This window comes from Bombina bombina, chromosome 3, assembly GCF_027579735.1.
Source record: "Bombina bombina isolate aBomBom1 chromosome 3, aBomBom1.pri, whole genome shotgun sequence".
NCBI classification, from domain to species: Eukaryota; Metazoa; Chordata; class Amphibia; order Anura; family Bombinatoridae; genus Bombina; species Bombina bombina.
Window position 1 is genome coordinate 542,102,311 of NC_069501.1, and position 19,907 is coordinate 542,122,217.

At 40.6% G+C, this 19,907-nt stretch overlaps 1 protein-coding gene across 6 annotated transcripts in view; it reads left to right on the forward strand.

The window, feature by feature from the left end:
- Positions 1-19,907, forward strand: part of THRAP3 (thyroid hormone receptor associated protein 3) — a 342,660-nt gene that overhangs the window by 164,331 nt on the left and 158,422 nt on the right. For 5 of the 6 annotated variants that reach the window (XM_053707020.1, XM_053707022.1, XM_053707019.1 and 2 more), the window contains 3 exons: positions 1,429-1,513; positions 10,147-10,334; positions 18,712-18,913. In XM_053707020.1, coding sequence (XP_053562995.1) covers positions 1,429-1,513; positions 10,147-10,334; positions 18,712-18,913 — 475 coding nt within the window. Of the gene's footprint in view, positions 1-1,428; positions 1,514-10,146; positions 10,335-18,711; positions 18,914-19,404; positions 19,491-19,907 lie in introns of those variants that run through there. The other variant, XM_053707024.1, reaches the window with a different exon arrangement.

Here is a 19,907-nt window from a genome sequence, read left to right on the forward strand (position 1 = left end):
CATTGATGGTAAACGATAAATGTTAAAAAGAGGCAGAAGTCAGTTTTATGGATTCTGTTCCCCCATTGTTTTACAAGTTTTTTGATATGAGTTGTAGTATTGGTAAAAGTGCTAATGCTATCTAATTTTCTCTACTACTTTTGGTGCCCTGCATTTGGTAAATGCATTATCGCCATGTTTGCTTCAATTGTTTTTCAGTAGGCAAATTCCACCCACCACTTTCCTTATTAAGAGGAGCCAAACATGACTTAAAGGGATACTAAATCCAAAGTTTTTCTTTAATGATTCAGTTAGAGCTTTCAATTTAAATGTTTCTTTGTTCTCTTGGTATCTTTATTTAGAAAGCAGGAATGTAAAGATTAGGAGCCGGCCCATTTTTGGTTCAGAACCTGGGTTACATTTGCTTATTGGTTGGCTGTATGTAGTCACCAATAAGCAATCTCTATCCAGAGTGTTGAATCTAAAATGGGCCTGCTCCTAAGATTTACATTCCTGCTTTTTAAATAAAGATGGCAAGAGAACGAAGAAACATTGATAATAGGAGTAAATTAGAAAGTTGCTTAAAATCGCATTTTAATAAGTCCAAAACAAAATATTTTTATTTATCTAATCATCTCTGCTGGAACCAATTTGGGACAAATATGTTTAGTTAGGCTTTTCAAAATAAATACAGATCATTGCAATTTCTTTTATTTTCTTAAACTACACATAATCAAACATTTTATATTACCATTTCTGGGTGTTCCTTGTTGATCAGTGTACCAGGTGCCCTTGCAGACATTTTAAAGTTAAAGCCACAATTGCCTCTAATATATCACATTATTCTGTCCACAAATGTTAGTGACACCTGATTATCATTTTTTTTCCCAATTGTGGTTGTAAAAATGTATAATGTAATGTATCATATTGTATTACTTTCTGACAACTTTTGATAAAACTATTTAATAACCTACCTAAACTTTGTCTTTTTTTACCACATTTCTGAAAGTATTTAAAATGACAAATCTTTATTCTGGTATACTCTGCGAAAAGAAGACCTTTAATAGTGTCTTACATCATGTACTGTTTCTAGCAAAGCTTGCCTCCCTGTCTTGTCTACTGAGTAAAGTTAGTGGTAGAAAGAGGAGTCTTTAAAACCGTTTAAAGGATGGGTATCAGACTTTGGATTTTCTGTTAAGTCCCCTCTTAAAGGGCCCATCTTCATGGGTTGTTCCTGCATACAAGCATTAGCCAAGATATGGAAGGTTCAGGAAGTATAATTTTAATTTAACATTTTATTTTTGTATATTCTACGTGGAAAGAAACTTTCCCTTCCCACATCCCTTTTAAAAGTTGAGTGTTTATATGCATTTGTGCACAGCTGTAATTTCATTATAGTTTTATTTTATCATTTATATTTTCTTTCTTTTACTGTGCTCTTCTCTGCAGGAGAATAGATATTTCTCCCAGTGCTTTTAGAAAACATGGATTTTTGCATGAAGAACCAAAACATACAAAAGAATCCAGCCAGAAGGTATGTACATGTGTTGCATATAATTCAAGTAAATTCAAGAAATAAAAATAACTGAATTAGTGGGTGTTTTCTTTAAATTATGCTTATCTTGCTCTCTACTTAAGTCTGTGTTTTTCTTTTAAGGATGTGCAATATTTCTAAAAAAAAAAAAATTGAACTGCAAAGTGTTAAACAATTTTTAATAAAACAGTATATCAACAACCTTTGAAGTGGTTTAGAATATGTAAAATGAAATCACTCCAAGGTCTTATGTGGTTGAAATTGAGAGACAGAGGACTTTTGGAACCAAAATCTACAGTGATGAGCAACACTTTTTTGTGTGTGGTCTACTTGTAAGTATCCCACTGTATTGTATACCAGACTCATTGTGTTTACAACCAGTTGCATGTCTTCAAAATGTGGTGGTATTGTTTTTGCCAAAGATAATTGTAAATATTTTCCCTTTTTATATCTCAAGCCAACAGCTCATTGCTGCTAAGTTACTTGCTGTCCATATTCACACCAATAGGTACATTGCCCATATCATGCTCCAATTCAGCAAATAGCATGTTTTCAGACCTGATTTGTAAACATATGTTTTAGAACCAATTAATATGCAGCTGGATCTCGATGCTTTTAATGTTGGTTCATATGTTGAATGGGGAAGAGTTGTTTTAAATATATACTGTAATGCATCACAAGGGAGAGATGCGTCAACTTTTAAACATGAAAACACAATTGTTTCATTTTGTATTTTATGATTAGTCTTTTTAGGTATCAAGTTATTGAGGATATTCCCAACTTCCCTCTAGTCATATCTGCCACCATTTTGAAATTTGCCTTTCATTACATTCCAGTGCTGATGTACTTTGCACTCTCCTTCAGATACCTGCAGTGTAACCTAACTTCCATAAGGGTGGCACCCATAATTAGACAGAGGTGCATGAAGTGTATTTAGTGTTCTTTTAAATCTATACATTTTGAGCTCTCTAGAAAATTTAGAGAGTAGAGGTTAATTTATATAGCAAGTGTACCCAAAAGCTGAGTGTGTATACGTATATATATATATGTCTGTCTATAGGGCTGTGTAATCAAGACAACCCATAAATATTGATGAACTAAAACTGATTTGTAGGTAGGTATGCTTCAAAATTCATACTCAATGTGTAAGTATTCTAAGCTGCAAGAGAAAACATTTGGTGGAGTTTGATGCTGCTAAAGGAGGTCCATGAGTTACAAAATTCAAGGGTTGACTTTTTCCAGCCAACACTGAATGATTGCTCAATATCTTCAATAAAAAAAAGTTGAAAAGTAAAACTTACTAGTTTTTGTCAGATTGTTTTTGTCTATAAATGTGACACAGAGGAATATCAGACCACATTTTATAATAATAATCAATGCACAAATCCAAGTAATTCCTAAGGGTTCACAAACTTATTCTTGCAACTGTATAACTACAAAATATAAACTTTTTTGCCCAAAACATCATCTGGGATTTGACTAGTTTTGTTTTTGTTTTAATTTAAATATATATATATATATGGTTTTCATTAGAGCAGTGGCCTTTTTATCTCCATGATATTTGTTGCTTGCATCTATCATCAGATAAGTGTACATTGTTCTGTGATAAAGTTGCTTACATCTTCAAGTGGGATGAAAGCTAAGGGTTGTCTCAGCTATGCACATGTTGTGTTCACAACAGCTCAATGCAGTTGTCTAGAGATGCAATACATTTTGTCTGGCTACTTAGCTTGTGTGGTTTTAAACTTGTACATTTGAAGTACAGAGCATTGGGGGTCACTTGACAAACAGTGTGCTATCCTCCTGGTTTTGTTTTGGCATATGAGGACCTATTCTTTTTATGTTTAGTTCTAGTGGAAAATTGTAATTATTTATACAGTACCATTGTTATGTGAGTGGGGAGAAGGCACCATCGTTTTTAGTCTGTGGCTTTGTGAAGCTTCTGTTAAACTAAAGAGGCAAACAGCAACTTGGCTTTCCATGTACATTTTTCAATATGTAGAAGAAAAAAAAACTTACAGGCTTTGGTACAATACCCAGGTAGATGGCATTTTCTAAAATTATAAACAGGTGTCTTTTTTGTTTTGTTTTATAAAACCATCAAGTTTCTGATATATTCTACTCACTCTAAGAAGTAATAATGCTATAGACACTCCAGTTATAGAGAATACTACTTAGATTAGTAAGAAGTTGTCTAAAATAGTTATTCTCTGCTTATCTTTTGTACAAAACCTATTCAGCATATTGGAAACAAGGCATATTAAACCTTTTTTTCTTCTGTTAAGTGTGATCAGTCCACGGGTCATCATTACTTCTGGGATATTACTCCTCCCCAACAGGAAGTGCAAGAGGATTCACCCAGCAGAGCTGCATCTAGCTCCTCCCCTCTACGTCACCCCCAGTCATTCTCTTGCACCCAACGACTAGATAGGATGTGTGAGAGGACTATGGTGATTATACTTAGTTTTATATCTTCAATCAAAAGTTTGTTATTTTAAAATAGCACCGGAGTGTGTTATTATCTCTCTGGCAGAGTTTGAAGAAGAATCTACCAGAGTTTTTGTTATGATTTTAGCCGGAGTAGTTAAGATCATATTGCTGTTTCTCGGCCATCTGAGGAGAGGTAAACTTCAGATCAGGGGACAGCGGGCAGATGAATCTGCATAGAGGTATGTAGCAGTTTTTATTTTCTGACAATGGAATTGATGAGAAAATCCTGCCATACCGATATAATGTCATGTATGTATACTTTACACTTCAGTATTCTGGGGAATGGTACTTCACTAGAATTACACTGTAAGAAATACATAAAGCTGTTTAATAACTAGAGATTATGTTTAACGTTTTTGCTGGAATGTAAAATCGTTTTCATTTACTGAGGTACTGAGTGAATAAATGTTTGGGCACTATTTTTCCACTTGGCAGTTGCTTAATCTGTTTTCTGACAGTTTCTGTTCTCCCTCACTGCTGTGTGTGAGGGGGAGGGGACGTTTTTTGGCGCTTTTACTACGCATCAAATATTTCAGTCAGCAACTCATTGTATTCCCTGCATGATCCGGTTCATCTCTACAGAGCTCAGGGGTCTTCAAAACTTATTTTGAGGGAGGTAATTTCTCTCAGCAGAGCTGTGAGAATTATAGTTTGACTGAGATAAAAAACGTTTATTCTGTAATTTGTTTCCTGCTTTCAGAATTTGTTATCTTTGCTAATGGGATTAAACCTTTGCTAAAGTTGTGTTATTTACAAGGATTGAGGCTATAACTGTTTCAATTTATTAATTTTCAACTGTCATAGATCTTCTGTGCTTCTTAAAGGCACAGTACGTTTTAATATTATTCTAATTGAATTGTATTTCCAAGTTGCAAGTTTATTTGCTAGTGTGTTAAACATGTCTGATTCAGAGGATGATACCTGTGTCATTTGTTGCAATGCCAAAGTGGAGCCCAATAGAAATTTATGTACTAACTGTATTGATGCTACTTTAAATAAGTCAATCTGTACAAATTGAACAAATTTCACCAAACAACGAGGGGAGAGTTATGCCGACTAACTCGCCTCACGTGTCAGTACCTACATCTCCCGCTCAGAGGGAGGTGCGTGATATTGTAGCGCCGAGTACATCTGGGCGGCCATTACAAATCACATTACAGGATATGGCTACTGTTATGACTGAGGTTTTGGCTAAATTACCAGAACTAAGAGGTAAGCGTGATCACTCTGGGGTGAGAACAGAGTGCGCTGATAATATTAGGGCCATGTCAGACACTGCGTCACAGGTGGCAGAACATGAGGACGGAGAACTTCATTCTGTGGGTGACGGTTCTGATCCAAACAGACTGGATTCAGATATTTCAAATTTTAAATTTAAACTGGAAAACCTCCGTGTATTACTAGGGGAGGTGTTAGCGGCTCTGAATGATTGTAACACAGTTGCAATACCAGAGAAAATGTGTAGGTTGGATAAATATTTTGCGGTACCGACGAGTACTGAGGTTTTTCCTATACCTAAGAGACTTACTGAAATTGTTACTAAGGAGTGGGATAGACCCGGTGTGCCGTTCTCACCCCCTCCGATATTTAGAAAAATGTTTCCAATAGACGCCACCACAAGGGACTTATGGCAAACGGTCCCTAAGGTGGAGGGAGCAGTTTCTACCTTAGCTAAGCGTACCACTATCCCGGTGGAGGATAGCTGTGCTTTTTCAGATCCAATGGATAAAAAATTAGAGGGTTACCTTAAGAAAATGTTTGTTCAACAAGGTTTTATATTGCAACCCCTTGCATGCATTGCGCCGATCACGGCTGCAGCGGCATTCTGGATTGAGTCTCTGGAAGAGAACATTGGTTCAGCTACTCTGGACGACATTACGGACAGGCTTAGAGTCCTTAAACTAGCTAATTCATTCATTTCGGAGGCCGTAGTACATCTTACTAAACTTACGGCGAAGAATTCAGGATTCGCCATTCAGGCACGCAGGGCGCTGTGGCTAAAATCCTGGTCAGCTGATGTTACTTCTAAGTCTAAATTGCTTAATATACCTTTCAAAGGGCAGACCTTATTCGGGCCCGGGTTGAAAGAGATTATCGCTGACATTACAGGAGGTAAAGGCCATGCCCTGCCTCAGGACAAAGCCAAAGCCAAGACTAGACAGTCTAATTTTCGTTCCTTTCGTAATTTCAAAGCAGGAGCAGCATCAACTTCCTCTGCACCAAAACAGGAAGGAGCTGTTGCTCGCTACAGACAAGGCTGGAAACCTAACCAGTCCTGGAACAAGGGCAAGCAGACTAGGAAACCTGCTGCTGCCCCTAAAACAGCATGAATTGAGGGCCCCCGATCCGGGATCGGATCTAGTGGGGGGCAGACTTTCTCTCTTCGCCCAGGCTTGGGCAAGAGATGTTCAGGATCCCTGGGCACTAGAGATAATATCTCAGGGATACCTTCTGGACTTCGAATACTCTCCTCCAAGAGAGAGATTTCATCTGTCAAGATTGTCAACAATCCAGACAAAGAAAGAGGCGTTTCTACGCTGCGTACAAGAGCTCTTGTTAATGGGAGTAATCCATCCAGTTCCACGATCGGAACAGGGACAGGGGTTTTACTCAAATCTGTTTGTGGTTCCCAAAAAAGAGGGAACTTTCAGACCAATCCTGGACTTAAAGATCCTAAACAAATTCCTAAGAGTTCCATCGTTCAAGATGGAGACTATTCGGACAATTTTACCTATGATCCAAGAGGGTCAGTACATGACCACTGTAGATTTAAAAGATGCTTACCTTCACATACCGATTCACAAAGATCATTATCGGTACCTAAGGTTTGCCTTCCTAGACAGGCATTACCAGTTTGTGGCTCTTCCATTCGGATTGGCTACAGCTCCAAGAATCTTCACAAAGGTTCTGGGTGCTCTTCTGGCGGTACTAAGACCGCGGGGAATCTCGGTAGCTCCATACCTAGACGACATTCTGATACAAGCTTCAAGCTTTCAAACTGCCAAGTCTCATACAGAGTTAGTGCTGGCATTTCTAAGGTCACATGGATGGAAGGTGAACGAAAAGAAAAGTTCACTCGTTCCACTCACAAGAGTTCCCTTCCTGGGGACTCTTATAGATTCTGTAGAAATGAAGATTTACCTGACAGAGGACAGGCTAACAAGACTTCAAAGTGCTTGCCGCACCCTTCATTCCATTCAATACCCGTCAGTGGCTCAATGCATGGAGGTAATCGGCTTAATGGTAGCGGCAATGGACATAGTACCCTTTGCACGCTTACACCTCAGACCACTGCAACTGTGCATGCTAAGTCAGTGGAATGGGGATTACTCAGACTTATCCCCTTCTCTGAATCTGGATCAAGAGACCAGAAATTCTCTTCTATGGTGGCTTTCTCGGCCACATCTGTCCAGGGGGATGCCATTCAGCAGACCAGACTGGACAATTGTAACAACAGACGCCAGCCTTCTAGGTTGGGGTGCCGTCTGGAATTCTCTGAAGTCTCAGGGACAATGGAGTCAGGAGGAGAGTCTCCTGCCAATAAACATTCTGGAATTGAGAGCAGTTCTCAATGCCCTCCTGGCTTGGCCCCAGTTGACAACTCGGGGGTTCATCAGGTTTCAGTCGGACAACATCACGACTGTAGCTTACATCAACCATCAGGGAGGGACAAGAAGCTCCCTAGCTATGATGGAAGTATCAAAGATAATTCGCTGGGCAGAGTCTCACTCTTGCCACCTGTCAGCAATCCACATCCCGGGAGTGGAGAACTGGGAGGCGGTTTTCTTAAGTCGTCAGACTTTTCATCCGGGGGAGTGGGAACTTCATCCGGAGGTCTTTGCCTAAATACTTCGACGTTGGGGCAAACCAGAGATAGATCTCATGGCGTCTCGACAGAACGCCAAGCTTCCTCGTTACGGGTCCAGATCCAGGGATCCAGGAGCAGTCCTGATAGATGCTCTGACAGCACCTTGGGACTTCAGGATGGCTTACGTGTTTCCACCCTTCCCGTTGCTTCCTCGATTGATTGCCAGAATCAAACAAGAGAGAGCATCAGTGATTCTAATACCACCTGCGTGGCCACGCAGGACTTGGTATGCAGACCTGGTGGACATGTCATCCTGTCCACCTTGGTCTCTACCTCTGAAACAGGACCTTCTGATACAGGGTCCCTTCAAACATCAAAATCTAACTTCTCTGAAGCTGACTGCTTGGAAATTGAACGCTTGATTTTATCAAGACGTGGGTTTTCTGAGTCAGTTATTGATACCTTAATACAGGCTAGGAAACCTGTTACCAGAAAGATTTACCATAAGATATGGCGTAAATACCTATATTGGTGTGAATCCAAAGGTTACTCTTGGAGTAAGGTTAGGATTCCTAGGATATTGTCTTTTCTACAAGAAGGTTTAGAAAAGGGTTTATCTGCTAGTTCATTAAAGGGACAGATCTCAGCTCTGTCCATTCTGTTACACAAACGTCTGTCAGAAGTTCCTGACGTCCAGGCTTTTTGTCAGGCTTTGGCCAGGATTAAGCCTGTGTTTAAAACTGTTGCTCCACCATGGAGTTTAAACCTTGTTCTTAATGTTTTACAGGGCGTTCCGTTTGAACCCCTTCATTCCATTGATATAAAGTTGTTATCTTGGAAAGTTCTATTTTTAATGGCTATTTCCTCGGCTCGAAGAGTCTCTGAATTATCAGCCTTACATTGTGATTCTCCTTATTTGATTTTTCATTCGGATAAGGTAGTCCTGCGTACTAAACCTGGGTTCTTACCTAAGGTAGTTACTAACAGGAATATCAATCAAGAGATTGTTGTTCCTTCTTTATGCCCAAATCCTTCTTCAAAGAAGGAACGTCTACTGCACAACCTGGATGTAGTCCGTGCTCTAAAATTTTACTTACAGGCAACTAAGGAATTTCGACAAACGTCTTCTCTGTTTGTCATTTACTCTGGGCAGAGGAGAGGTCAAAAAGCTTCCGCTACCTCTCTTTCTTTTTGGCTTCGTAGCATAATTCGTTTAGCTTATGAGACTGCTGGACAGCAGCCTCCTGAAAGAATTACAGCTCATTCTACTAGAGCTGTGGCTTCCACTTGGGCCTTCAAGAATGAGGCCTCTGTTGAACAGATTTGCAAGGCTGCAACTTGGTCTTCGCTTCATACTTTTTCCAAATTTTACAAATTTGACACTTTTGCTTCATCGGAGGCTATTTTTGGGAGAAAGGTTCTTCAGGCAGTGGTTCCTTCTGTATAAAGAGCCTGCCTATCCCTCCCGTCATCCGTGTACTTTTGCTTTGGTATTGGTATCCCAGAAGTAATGATGACCCGTGGACTGATCACACTTAACAGAAGAAAACATAATTTATGCTTACCTGATAAATTCCTTTCTTCTGTAGTGTGATCAGTCCACGGCCCGCCCTGTTTTTAAGGCAGGTAAATATTTTTTAATTTATACTCCAGTCACCACTTCACCCTTGGCTTTTCCTTTCTCGTTGGTCCTTGGTCGAATGACTGGGGGTGACGTAGAGGGGAGGAGCTATATGCATCTCTGCTGGGTGAATCCTCTTGCACTTCCTGTTGGGGAGGAGTAATATCCCAGAAGTAATGATGACCCGTGGACTGATCACACTACAGAAGAAAGGAATTTATCAGGTAAGCATAAATTATGTTTTTTTTTTTTTTTTTCATGATTCTGATAGAGCCTGTAATTTTAAGCAACTTTCTAATTTACTCCTCTTATTTCTTCTTTGTTCTCTTGATATCTTTTTTTGAAAAAGCAGTAATGTAAGCTTAGGGGCCAACCCATTTTTTTATTCAGCACCTGGGTAGAGCTTGCTGATTGGTGGCTATATTTAGCCACCAATCTGCAAGTGCTACCCTGGTGCTGAACCAATAATGGGCCGGCTCCTAAGCTTTACATTCCTGCTTCTCAAAGACACCAAGAGAAAAAAGAAAAATTGATAATAGGAGTAAATTAGAAAGTTGCTTAAATTGGCATGCTCTATCTGAATCATGAAGAAAAAATTTGGGTTTCAAATCCCTTTATTGTGTACATATGGATATAACTTTCCATTCTACTTCCTGTGGTATTTTGTGGAAGTATTTAAAAGTGAAAATAACACTGCTTTCTCTGTTGTAACAGGGAGATGCAAAATATAGAGACGAACCGTCTGACCTGCGGCAAGATATTGAACGCCGCAAAAAACACAAGGACAGAGATTCCAAGCGTGACCACTCTAAAGACTCTGGGGATTCAAGAGATACCAGTCGCTCCAGGGAGAGGTCACCAGAGAAAACTGAAAAGCCAAGGAAATCCTCAAAAAAACACAAGTATGTAAGACTTTGATCTTCGATAAATCCCATCTTATGTTTTTTTTTTTTCTTCCTTCTTTCTAATGGCAGTGAGAGTTCACAAATTCATTGTAAATTATGGTAAATACTTCACCTTGCCTTAGAGCGGCTCTAAGGGGAGTGTCTCATGATGATCGGAGCCAGTGCTTACGTAGCGGACCCCTTTTTTAGGTGCCATTTCCACCCAAGCCGCCTTTTCATATATTCATATTTTTAGCTGACAGATATCAGTTATGTCTGTTTCCACTCCTGTATCATGTGACAGCCATCAGCCAACCACAAATGCATATACGTATATTCTGGGAATTCTTGCACATGCTCAGTAGGAGCTGATTAATCAAAAAGTGTAAATATAAAAGACTGCACATTTAGTTAATGGAAGTATATTGGAAAATTGTTTAAAATTTCATGCTCTATCTGAATCATGAAAGTGTAATTTTGAGTAAAGTGTCCCTTTAAGGAAGTATTATCTACACTGGGTGTACCGGAGTCTAAACCATCAGAAGAAAAACAGGTACACAAGTTGGATATGTTTAAACCTAAGTTAGACACCTGAGGTGTTACCAGTGCCTTCATTGGTATATGAATTTTTATCCAAGGAGTGGGAAGAGACCTGCTGTTCGCTTCTCTCCTTCTCCAAGCTTTAAGAAGATGTTTCCAGTACCAGAGAGCCATCTGGAGGTGTGGAATACTGTTCCTAAGGTGGATGGTGCCATTTCCACTCTAACGAAATGCACTACTATTTCCCTTGAGGATAGTACATCTTTTAAGGATCCTATGGATAGGAAAATAGAGGGATACCTAAGAGGTTTTTCTTCGAGTAAGATTGATCTTCCAGCCTGCTGTAGGTATTGTAGTGATGGCTGGGGTGGCCACATTTTGGTGACATGCCTTTTCTGAACTAATTTTGGTGGAATCTCCTCCTTTTGAAGATATTGAAGACCGCATTCAGGCCTTAAAATGGAAAATTCCTTTTATTTGGTATGCGCTTATACAAATCATTCGCCCTCAATACAAAGAACCCTGGTTTTGCTGTACTCAGACATGGTTTCCAAGTCTAGGCTCCTATCTCAGGCCTTTAAGAGGAAGACTTTACTCGGGCCCGGCCTGGATTCTATAATTTCAGCTGTCACTGGTGATGAGGGAGCCTTTCTATCCCAGGACAAGAAATCTAAAGGATGTTCTATGGGACAATTCCTGCCCTTTAGTCAGAACAAGACAGAGGAGCAATTCCACAGCCAAGTCTGAAGTTCCAAGGAGTACCTGGAAACCTAACCCGGTGTGGAGCAAGAGCAACATCCCAAATATTCGACCCAAGAAAACAAATTAGCATGAAGGGGTCGGCCCTGACCTTTTATCAGGTCAAGTAGGGGGCAGATTATCTCAGTTTCAGGAAGCTTGGGCTCACTCTGTCAAGGACCCCTGGGTTCTATACATCATATCTTAGGGTTACAAGATAGGCTTCCGATCTTGCCTTCCAAGGGGTAGGTTTCTTCTATCAAGGATCTCGAAAGCCGGAAAAAAGGTCTGCTTTCCTATGCTGTGTAGAAGATCTATCATCTATGGGAGTTGTTGTCCCAGTGCCTCAGGCAGAGAGAGGAAGAGGGTTCTTTTCAAACCTCTTCAGATCTAAAATGAGACGAAAGGTTCCCTTCCGTTTAGGGAAGAATGAAGTGCCTCAACAAATTCTTAATGGTGCCTTCTTTCAAAATGGAGACCATCGGGTCCATTTTTCCTCTCATGCAGGATGGTCAGTTCATGACCACCATAGATTTGAAAAATGCCTACCGTCACTTCCCTATTCACTGAGATCACTACCAATACCTAAATCTTTCTGGACAAGCACTAAGTTTGTAGAATTTCCATTTCGTCTAGCTACGGCTCCCTGAATCTTTATAATGGTTCTAGGGGCTGCTCTTGCTGTAGTTAGACTACAGGGGATTGCTGTGGCGCCATACTTGGACGACATCTTGGTTCAGGCACCATATTTACATTTAGAAACATCTCACAGAGCGCAGTAAATTTGGTATCTTCAGACTCATGGATGGAAGCTAAACCTGGAAAAGAGTTCCGTGCACTCCCAACCCAAGAGTGAACTTTCTGGGGATAATCTTAGATTCTACCAACATGCATATCTATCTCACAGATCAATGCATGGAGAAGCTGCAGTTTGCCTGTCTCCTCTAATCTACTACTCTGCCTTCTGTGGCCCAATGCATGGAGGTAGTGGGCCTTATGGTGGCAGCCTCGGACGCTATGTATGCTCAGTCAGTGGAATGGAGATCACTTGGATCTGTCTCTGATAATAGCTCTTGATCCAGTGACAGAGTCTCTGTCCTGGTGTCTGTATCAGGAAACTTTTCTTCAAGGTATGTGTTTCCTACATCCATCCTGGGAGATCCTAACAACAGATGTAAGTTTTAACAGGCTTGGGTGCTGTCTGGGGTTCCTGGAGAGCCCAGAGTACCCGACGTCCAGAGCAAGTGGTTCTGCCAATCAACATTCTGGAATTAAGGACCATCTTCAATTCTCTTCAGTCATGGCCCCAGTTGCATTCTGTCCGTTTTATTCTATTTCAGTCCGACAAGATCACTACGGTGGCTTATGTGAAAAACCAGGACAGAACAGAGAGTTCTCTGGCGATGAGAGAGGTGTCTCATATCCTGCAGTGGGCAGAGATGCATTAGTGCCAAATATCAGCTATTCACATTCCAGGCATAGACAATTGCAAAGCTTGTTTTCTGAGCAGACACTCTGCATTCAGGGGAATGGTCTCTAGGCCAGAAGATGTTTTGCAAGATCACCCACAGGTGAAGGTGCCAGTCTCAATGCTAAACTTCCAAGATACAGGTCACGATTGAGAGATCCTCAGGCGGAGTTAGTGGCCGCTTCAGAAGTTCCTTGGCATTTCAATCTAGTGTATCTTTTTTCCTCCAAATGTTCTGCTTCCTTGAGTAATGGCTCAATCCAAACAGGAGGAAACCTCAACGATTCTTTTAGCTCCTGTGTGACCACACAGGACTTGGTATGCTGATCTAGTGAGAATGTCATCTGCTCCTTGGCGGTTACCTCCGAGGCTGAACCTTGTAGCTCAGGGTCTGTTTTTCTATCAAAATTTAGATTCTCTAAGGCTGACTGCATGGAAATTGAACGCTTAGTTTTGTTCCAGAAAGGAATCTCTGGGGTAGTGATTGATACTCTGATTCAGGCTAGGAAGCCCATTACCATTACGTATTTGCCACAAGGTATGGAAGGTTTATCTGTCTTGGTTAGTGGATCGTGGTTTTCCTTGGCACAAGGTAAAGATTCTGCGCTTTCTTCAGTTTTTTTACAGGATGGTTTAGAGAAGTGCCTGTTGCCTAGTTCTCTTTAAAGGTCAGATTACTGTTTTGTCTGTTTTGTTACATAAAAAGTTAGCTCGTTTGCCTTGTGTTCAGTCAATTTTTCAAGCTCTTTGCTAGAATAATACCTGGTTTCAAATCTGTGTTGCTCCCCTATGGAGCCTTAATTTAGTTCAACAGGCTCAGTTTGAGCCTATGCATTCTATTGATATTAAGTTGCTTACCTGGAAGGTGTTATTCCTGTTGGCTATTTCTTCTGCCTGAAGGGTGTCGTAACTGTGTGCCCTTCGATGTAACAAAGATAAAGTCCAGCACACAGGTATGCTTGCAAGTCACAGCCATCAGCTTGAGAAAGGGACAGTGGTTACCCTGTTGTTTTAAACAATAAATTTGCTATGCTGTCACTATCTTTTGTATTTGCCCTTCGATGTAACACATTTTCTAGTGTTTCATTTGGATAAGGCTGTACTGAGAACAGTTTTTTTTTTTTACCTAAGGTTGTTTCAACTCACAATATTAATCAAGAAATAGTTTTTCCGTCTTTGTCCCAATCCCCCTCCTAAGGAGAGATTTGCATAATCTGGATGTTAGAGCTTTGAAGTTTTCTTCAATCATCTGCCTTTATTATCCTGCATTCTGGTAAGCGCAAGGGACAGAAGGCCACTGCTTTTACTCTCTTTCTGGCTCAGTAGTTTGATTCACTTGTCATATATGGAGACAAGCCAGCAGCCTCCATCCCGAATTACGGCACATTCTACCCGTGTGGTGTCTTCTTCATGGGTCTTCAAGAATGAGACTTCAGTCGAACATATATGTAAGGCAGCTCATTGGTCCTCTTTTGCATGCTTTGACAACATTTTACAGATTCAATGTTTTTGCTTAAGCAGAGGCATAATTTGGGAGAAGGCTTCTTCAAGAGGTGGTTCCTAGTTCTTAGGACTGCTTTCCCTTCCTAAATTTTCGTGGACTCCACAGCTTGGGTATTGATTTCCCATAGGTTATGATGAATTTGTGGACTCTCACAGCCATTTGAAAGAAAACATAATTTATGCTTACCTGATAAATTCTTTCCTTCTGTTGGCAGTGAGAGTCCACCATGACATTCATAACCTATGGGAAATACTTTACCTGGCAACAAGGAGGCAAAGACGCCCCAAACAAGACTATATAAATATCCCTCCCACTTCCCCTACCCTCCAGTAGTTCTTAGTCTCATCTCGTGGAGGTAGGCAGAGAGGTGCTCTATCATAAAGTTTATCATGTTTTAGCTCTGGAGAGCTGGGGATAGTACATCTGCAGTGCTTTGACATTGATACAATGATATGCAGGTTGCGGACAAGTGTAGATACTTATATGGTCCTTTTTAGGACCATTAGACTGCCGCGGCTCGGTGCTCATACCGTTTGGTGGCCTGGTTTATCCCGAGTCTACCATCCTGTCTAGGATATACCCGATGTCACCTGAAGTTTGTGGTATGGATCACCGCAATCTTTTTTTTTTTTATTTTTTTTTTTTTTTTTTTTTGTTATTTCATGGAGAAGACTTTAATCTGATACAGGCCTTAGAGGGTGGGTGTCAACATCGCCCCTCACCGTAGATGGCATTCTTTCGCGCCATTTCCGCTCCAATTACACTGCCCAATAGTTCAGTGGAAGAGAGGTGGTAACGTGACTAGGCTAGTCTGCAGGGGATCAGACACCCTGAACGGGACTTTTCAATGGGACAGTTGTGTGCGTGGAACTGCATATCCCTCTGTACTGTTCACAATATATCTGTTTTGAGTATGACAGACTCCAAGGAGTCGGATGGATCCTCCTTTGGGGGACGTAGTTGATGATAAATGTTTGTTTTTTCACAAAGTTTCTTTGAGCCTGGTGACAGCTCTGCTCCTTTGATCTCTCATGTTCTGAGATCATACCCACGAGTCCCAGGTGTTCAGACTGAGGCCCCGGGTTCATCGTCTGTAAATGGGCCCTACTGGGACTCTATAGCCCTTCTTTAAGGGGTATATACCTTTTTTTCACAGTCAACATAGGAGGTTACAGTTACTCCAGGACTTGGTGTAGAGAATGACTCCAATCCGGCTGGGGTGAGTCGGTTTGATGACCTTATGGCCTGTATACGGGCGGTTGTCGCAGAGGTGTTCAGTAGTGGCTAAATCGGACTTTCACTCAGGCGAGAGGGTATTCTCCTCTCCGATTGGCATCCTGGGTGAAGAGAGAATACCCACGGCTGTCAACTCTGGGAGGTCTTCTAAAGGAGATCCTTCAGTTGTGTTTGAGACAGACTTTGTTTCCAGTGATACTCCAGCAGGTGAGTCTCTGTGGAGGGGATGTCTAGATTTGATGTTAAGCAGTTAGACTCTTCTGGACAGGGTTCTGTTTACTCTAGAGGTTCAAGTGACTTTGTTGTCTGGAGAACGAGATTTTTCGAGTACGGGTTCGGGGCCTGGCTCTAGGCAGAGAAACCTGGATGTTTTACCTGTTTTATCTATTATTGATGAGATAATTTCTAGAGAAAAGAAGGGAATGTGGTTCCTGTTCTAGAGAGCACACAGATGAGTGGAACAGTGTTCCTTCCATTGTTAGCTCAGGGTACTCTTCAGCTAACCTCGGGTAGTTTAAGGTTACTATGTCTACTTTTCTGGGGGCTTAGAGGAATATCTCGGGGCGTTGTCCTTTCAAGCTGGTGCTTTGTTTAAGCTTGGTCTGGGCATTACTGCAGTCTTGGAAGCTGCTAAATCCTTGTCTAATTTGACAGTGAAGAGTATTAGGGTGATGTCCCTAGAGGAGATCCAGGTCAACTTTTTGGTGTTAGCTAATGATTACGTTAAGGAAAGTTATCCTGTACATTGTTCATCAACCCGAGAATCTCTGATTTTGTGGATTTGGCTAGACAAGCCCTGTGGGTGCTGTCTGTCATAGCTGGGGGTCAGGTTTCTGAGTGTGACCCCTTATCTTACCCTATTGGAAGCAGTGCCTTAATTGGTCAGGCTTTCAGCAGCTCAGGCTGGAGTTGACAGTGTGGTTTCCAGTAGACAGTCCAACTGACAAACTGGTGGAGAAGTGTGCGAACACGCAGCAGCCTACCTCTCATAGAGCATCCAGAGAGTCTCCTAGCGATGTTTTTGGACAGGGCGGTTTGGAGGATCGTCCTGAGTCCATTAGACATATGGAGAGTCTTGATTCTGAAAGGGAGATGAGCTGGGCACGGTCAGTCTGGGACCCTTAGGTGTTGGATATCATTCATCAGGGCTACAAGTTTGGTTTTAAGTCCCGTCGTCCTAGGGATTGTTTCGTTCCATCAAGGGTGCCGGAGGATCCCGTCAGAAGGTGCTCCTTCGTTGTGTGGAAGACATCCTTGGCATGGGAGCTATAGTCTCCATTCAGAAATCTGAGAGAGGAAGTGGGTTTTTACTCTATCCTATGTACTTCCAGTAGAGGATGGAGGATTCCATACAATTTTGGCCTTGAAGGACTTAGAGACAGTCTACACCAGAATTTTGGACTTGAAGGACTTAGAGACAGTCTACACCAGAATTTGTATTGTTTTAAAAGATAGCTAATCCCTTTATTACCCATTCCCCAGTTTTGCATAACCAACAGTTATAATAATATACTTTTAACCTCTGATTATCTTGTATCTAAGCCTCTGCAAACTTCCCCTTTATTTCAGTTCTTTTGACAGACTTGCAGTTTAGCCAATCAGTCCCTTCTAATTCTTTCTTTCTAATTTATTCCTATTATCAAATGTTCTTTATTCTCTTGGTATCTTTATTTGAAAAATGTAAGTTTAGATGCCGGACCATTTTTGGTGAACAACCTGGGTTGTTCTTGCTCATAGGTGGATAAATTCATCCACCAATAAAAAAAGTGCTGTCCAGAGGTCTGAACTAATAAAAAAAAGCTTAGATGTCTTTTTCAAACAGATGGCAAGAGAATGAAGAGAAAGTGATAATGAGTAGATTAGAAAGTTGCCTAAAATTGCATGCTCTATCTGAATCACAAAAGAAAAAATTTGGCTTCAGTGTCCCCCCCCCCCCTGTTGTTTGTCTGTCTGATGTAGAAGCTTGTTATGTATCTGCAACTTCTAGTAGACGAGGTTTGTTGAAAGAGATCTCGTCTGTACTTTTTTGGCGGATAAATCTTCTTGGGATGAGTCTTTTCAGTGAGACCTATGGGCCGATGAACGCGATTCCTTGGTCGGGGCCTTTTGTATTCAGATTAAGATCTTGTGGAGTGGGGAGCTGTGTTTCTGCAGTCTAGTTTTTTCTTGTGTTTAGATACATTCTGGGTGAAGATATTTTTGGGGGTTGCTGCCTTTCCTCTTTTTCTCACCTGTACATTTGTGAAGTCAACAGCTTGTGTATTGGTTATGAAGGTCATCTTGGACTCACTGCCAAGAAAACTAAAATTATTCTTACCTGATTTAATTTCCTTCTTGGCAGTAAGAGTCCACAACCCTGCCCTATTGTTTTGTTGGCAGCAGTCAATTGCACCTCTGTACCCCTTGTTTCTCTACTGGAGGGAAGTGGGAGCGATATTTATAGTCTCTGCCACTTTCTGGTGGCCAGTAATAGTATTTCCCATAGGTTATCAATGTCATTGTGGACTCTCAGTGCCAAGAAGGAAATTAAATTATCAGGTAATAATAATTTTAGTTTTCTTGGCAGTGAGTCCACAAACCCACCCTGAAATAATGTAGTGGCGGCAGTCTTATGGTGCACCTGTACCCCTTTTTATCTCTACTTATTCTTATCCTCTGCTTGAACTACTGAGAGGGAAGGGGTAGGGATATTTAATGCAAGTATTTTCCGTAGGCTATGATGAATTTGTGTACTCTCACTGCCAAAGTATAGAATTAATCAGGTAAGCATACATAGTTTTTTGTTTAGTTTTTTTGACCCACTAATCAAAGTGAACAGTCCGTTTAAGAAAATACATTGTTAAACTTCAGCCAGAGAATGATTTATTTATAAATGCATATAGTTTCTGATGCCCTTTCTCTTTGCACAGGAAGCACAGGAAAGTGCGTGAACGTTCTCGTTCCTCCTCCTCTTCTTCACATTCCTCTCATTCTCACCGGGCACCTGGACCAGAAGAGTACCCTGTAGAAGGCGAAGATAAAGATGAGGGTACTGCCAACTTCGATAAATCACGTCTGGGCAATAAAGATTTCCAAGGAACCAGTGAGAGAGGACGTGGACGGGGAAACTTTGTGAGTTCTTAGCTTTCATTTAGATGACTGTTTTATTGCCTTGTATAATTGTGCTATCTTAATCTTTTATGGAGTGTAATATGCTGCAAATTGCATTGGAAAATTTAAAATATTTCTACAATTTGACAAAAAATATTTAGGTTAGAAGAGTTTTGCTCCCTTTTCTCCATACATTATAGTGGAGTTTTTAGATTTTAACCTACAGAAATAAAATTAAAACTTTTCTCAGTTGGAATCATACTTAACACGTTCATGGTTTCTGCAGGATTCTCTCTCTGAGATAGCCCTAACTTTACATCATCTCTGGCATAAATCTTATAGAAGATTTTGTCTACTTTAATAAGAATGCTTTCAGGTCCTCTAGTTGTGTGTCTAGGATCTCTCTCATATTTTAATTCAAACATACAGTCTGCTTCTTATGCAGCTAGCTGCTTATAGGAAAAAATTCTATACCTTCTCAACTTCACAATTTGTGTGATAACTCCTTTCAGGAAGAACAATCTACAATATTTGAGGAGGAACTAGAAGATATTTGCATCTTGTCGAGTATCTGAATATCAAAGAAACTAAAATTTGAGTATGTATAAAAGGGGAGGTTAAGTCAAACTTAAAGGGACATTAAACACTAACCAAATCATTGCTTGAAAATATATATTCAGAGCAAAGATTAGCCTGAGAATAAATTTGTACATGTATTTTCAAAAATTTTATTAGCTGTTTAAATACTCAAACAATTATGGTAAAGTTAGTGTCCATAAAGCAGTGGGCACCGCCATTTTGTTACTTAGGTTACCTTTTCTGCTGAGGTCAATTAGGAATGGTTATAAATGGTTATAAATTGCTTACTAGCGTGTGAAACCAATGGCTGTGGAATATAGCTGTGTCTTCAGTTTCATGTGATTCAGAATGAACAATATTCAGAATTAAATTATAAGAAAGGGGAACAAAATAAATAATTTAAGTATATTGCAGTTTTACTACATGTAATTTAACA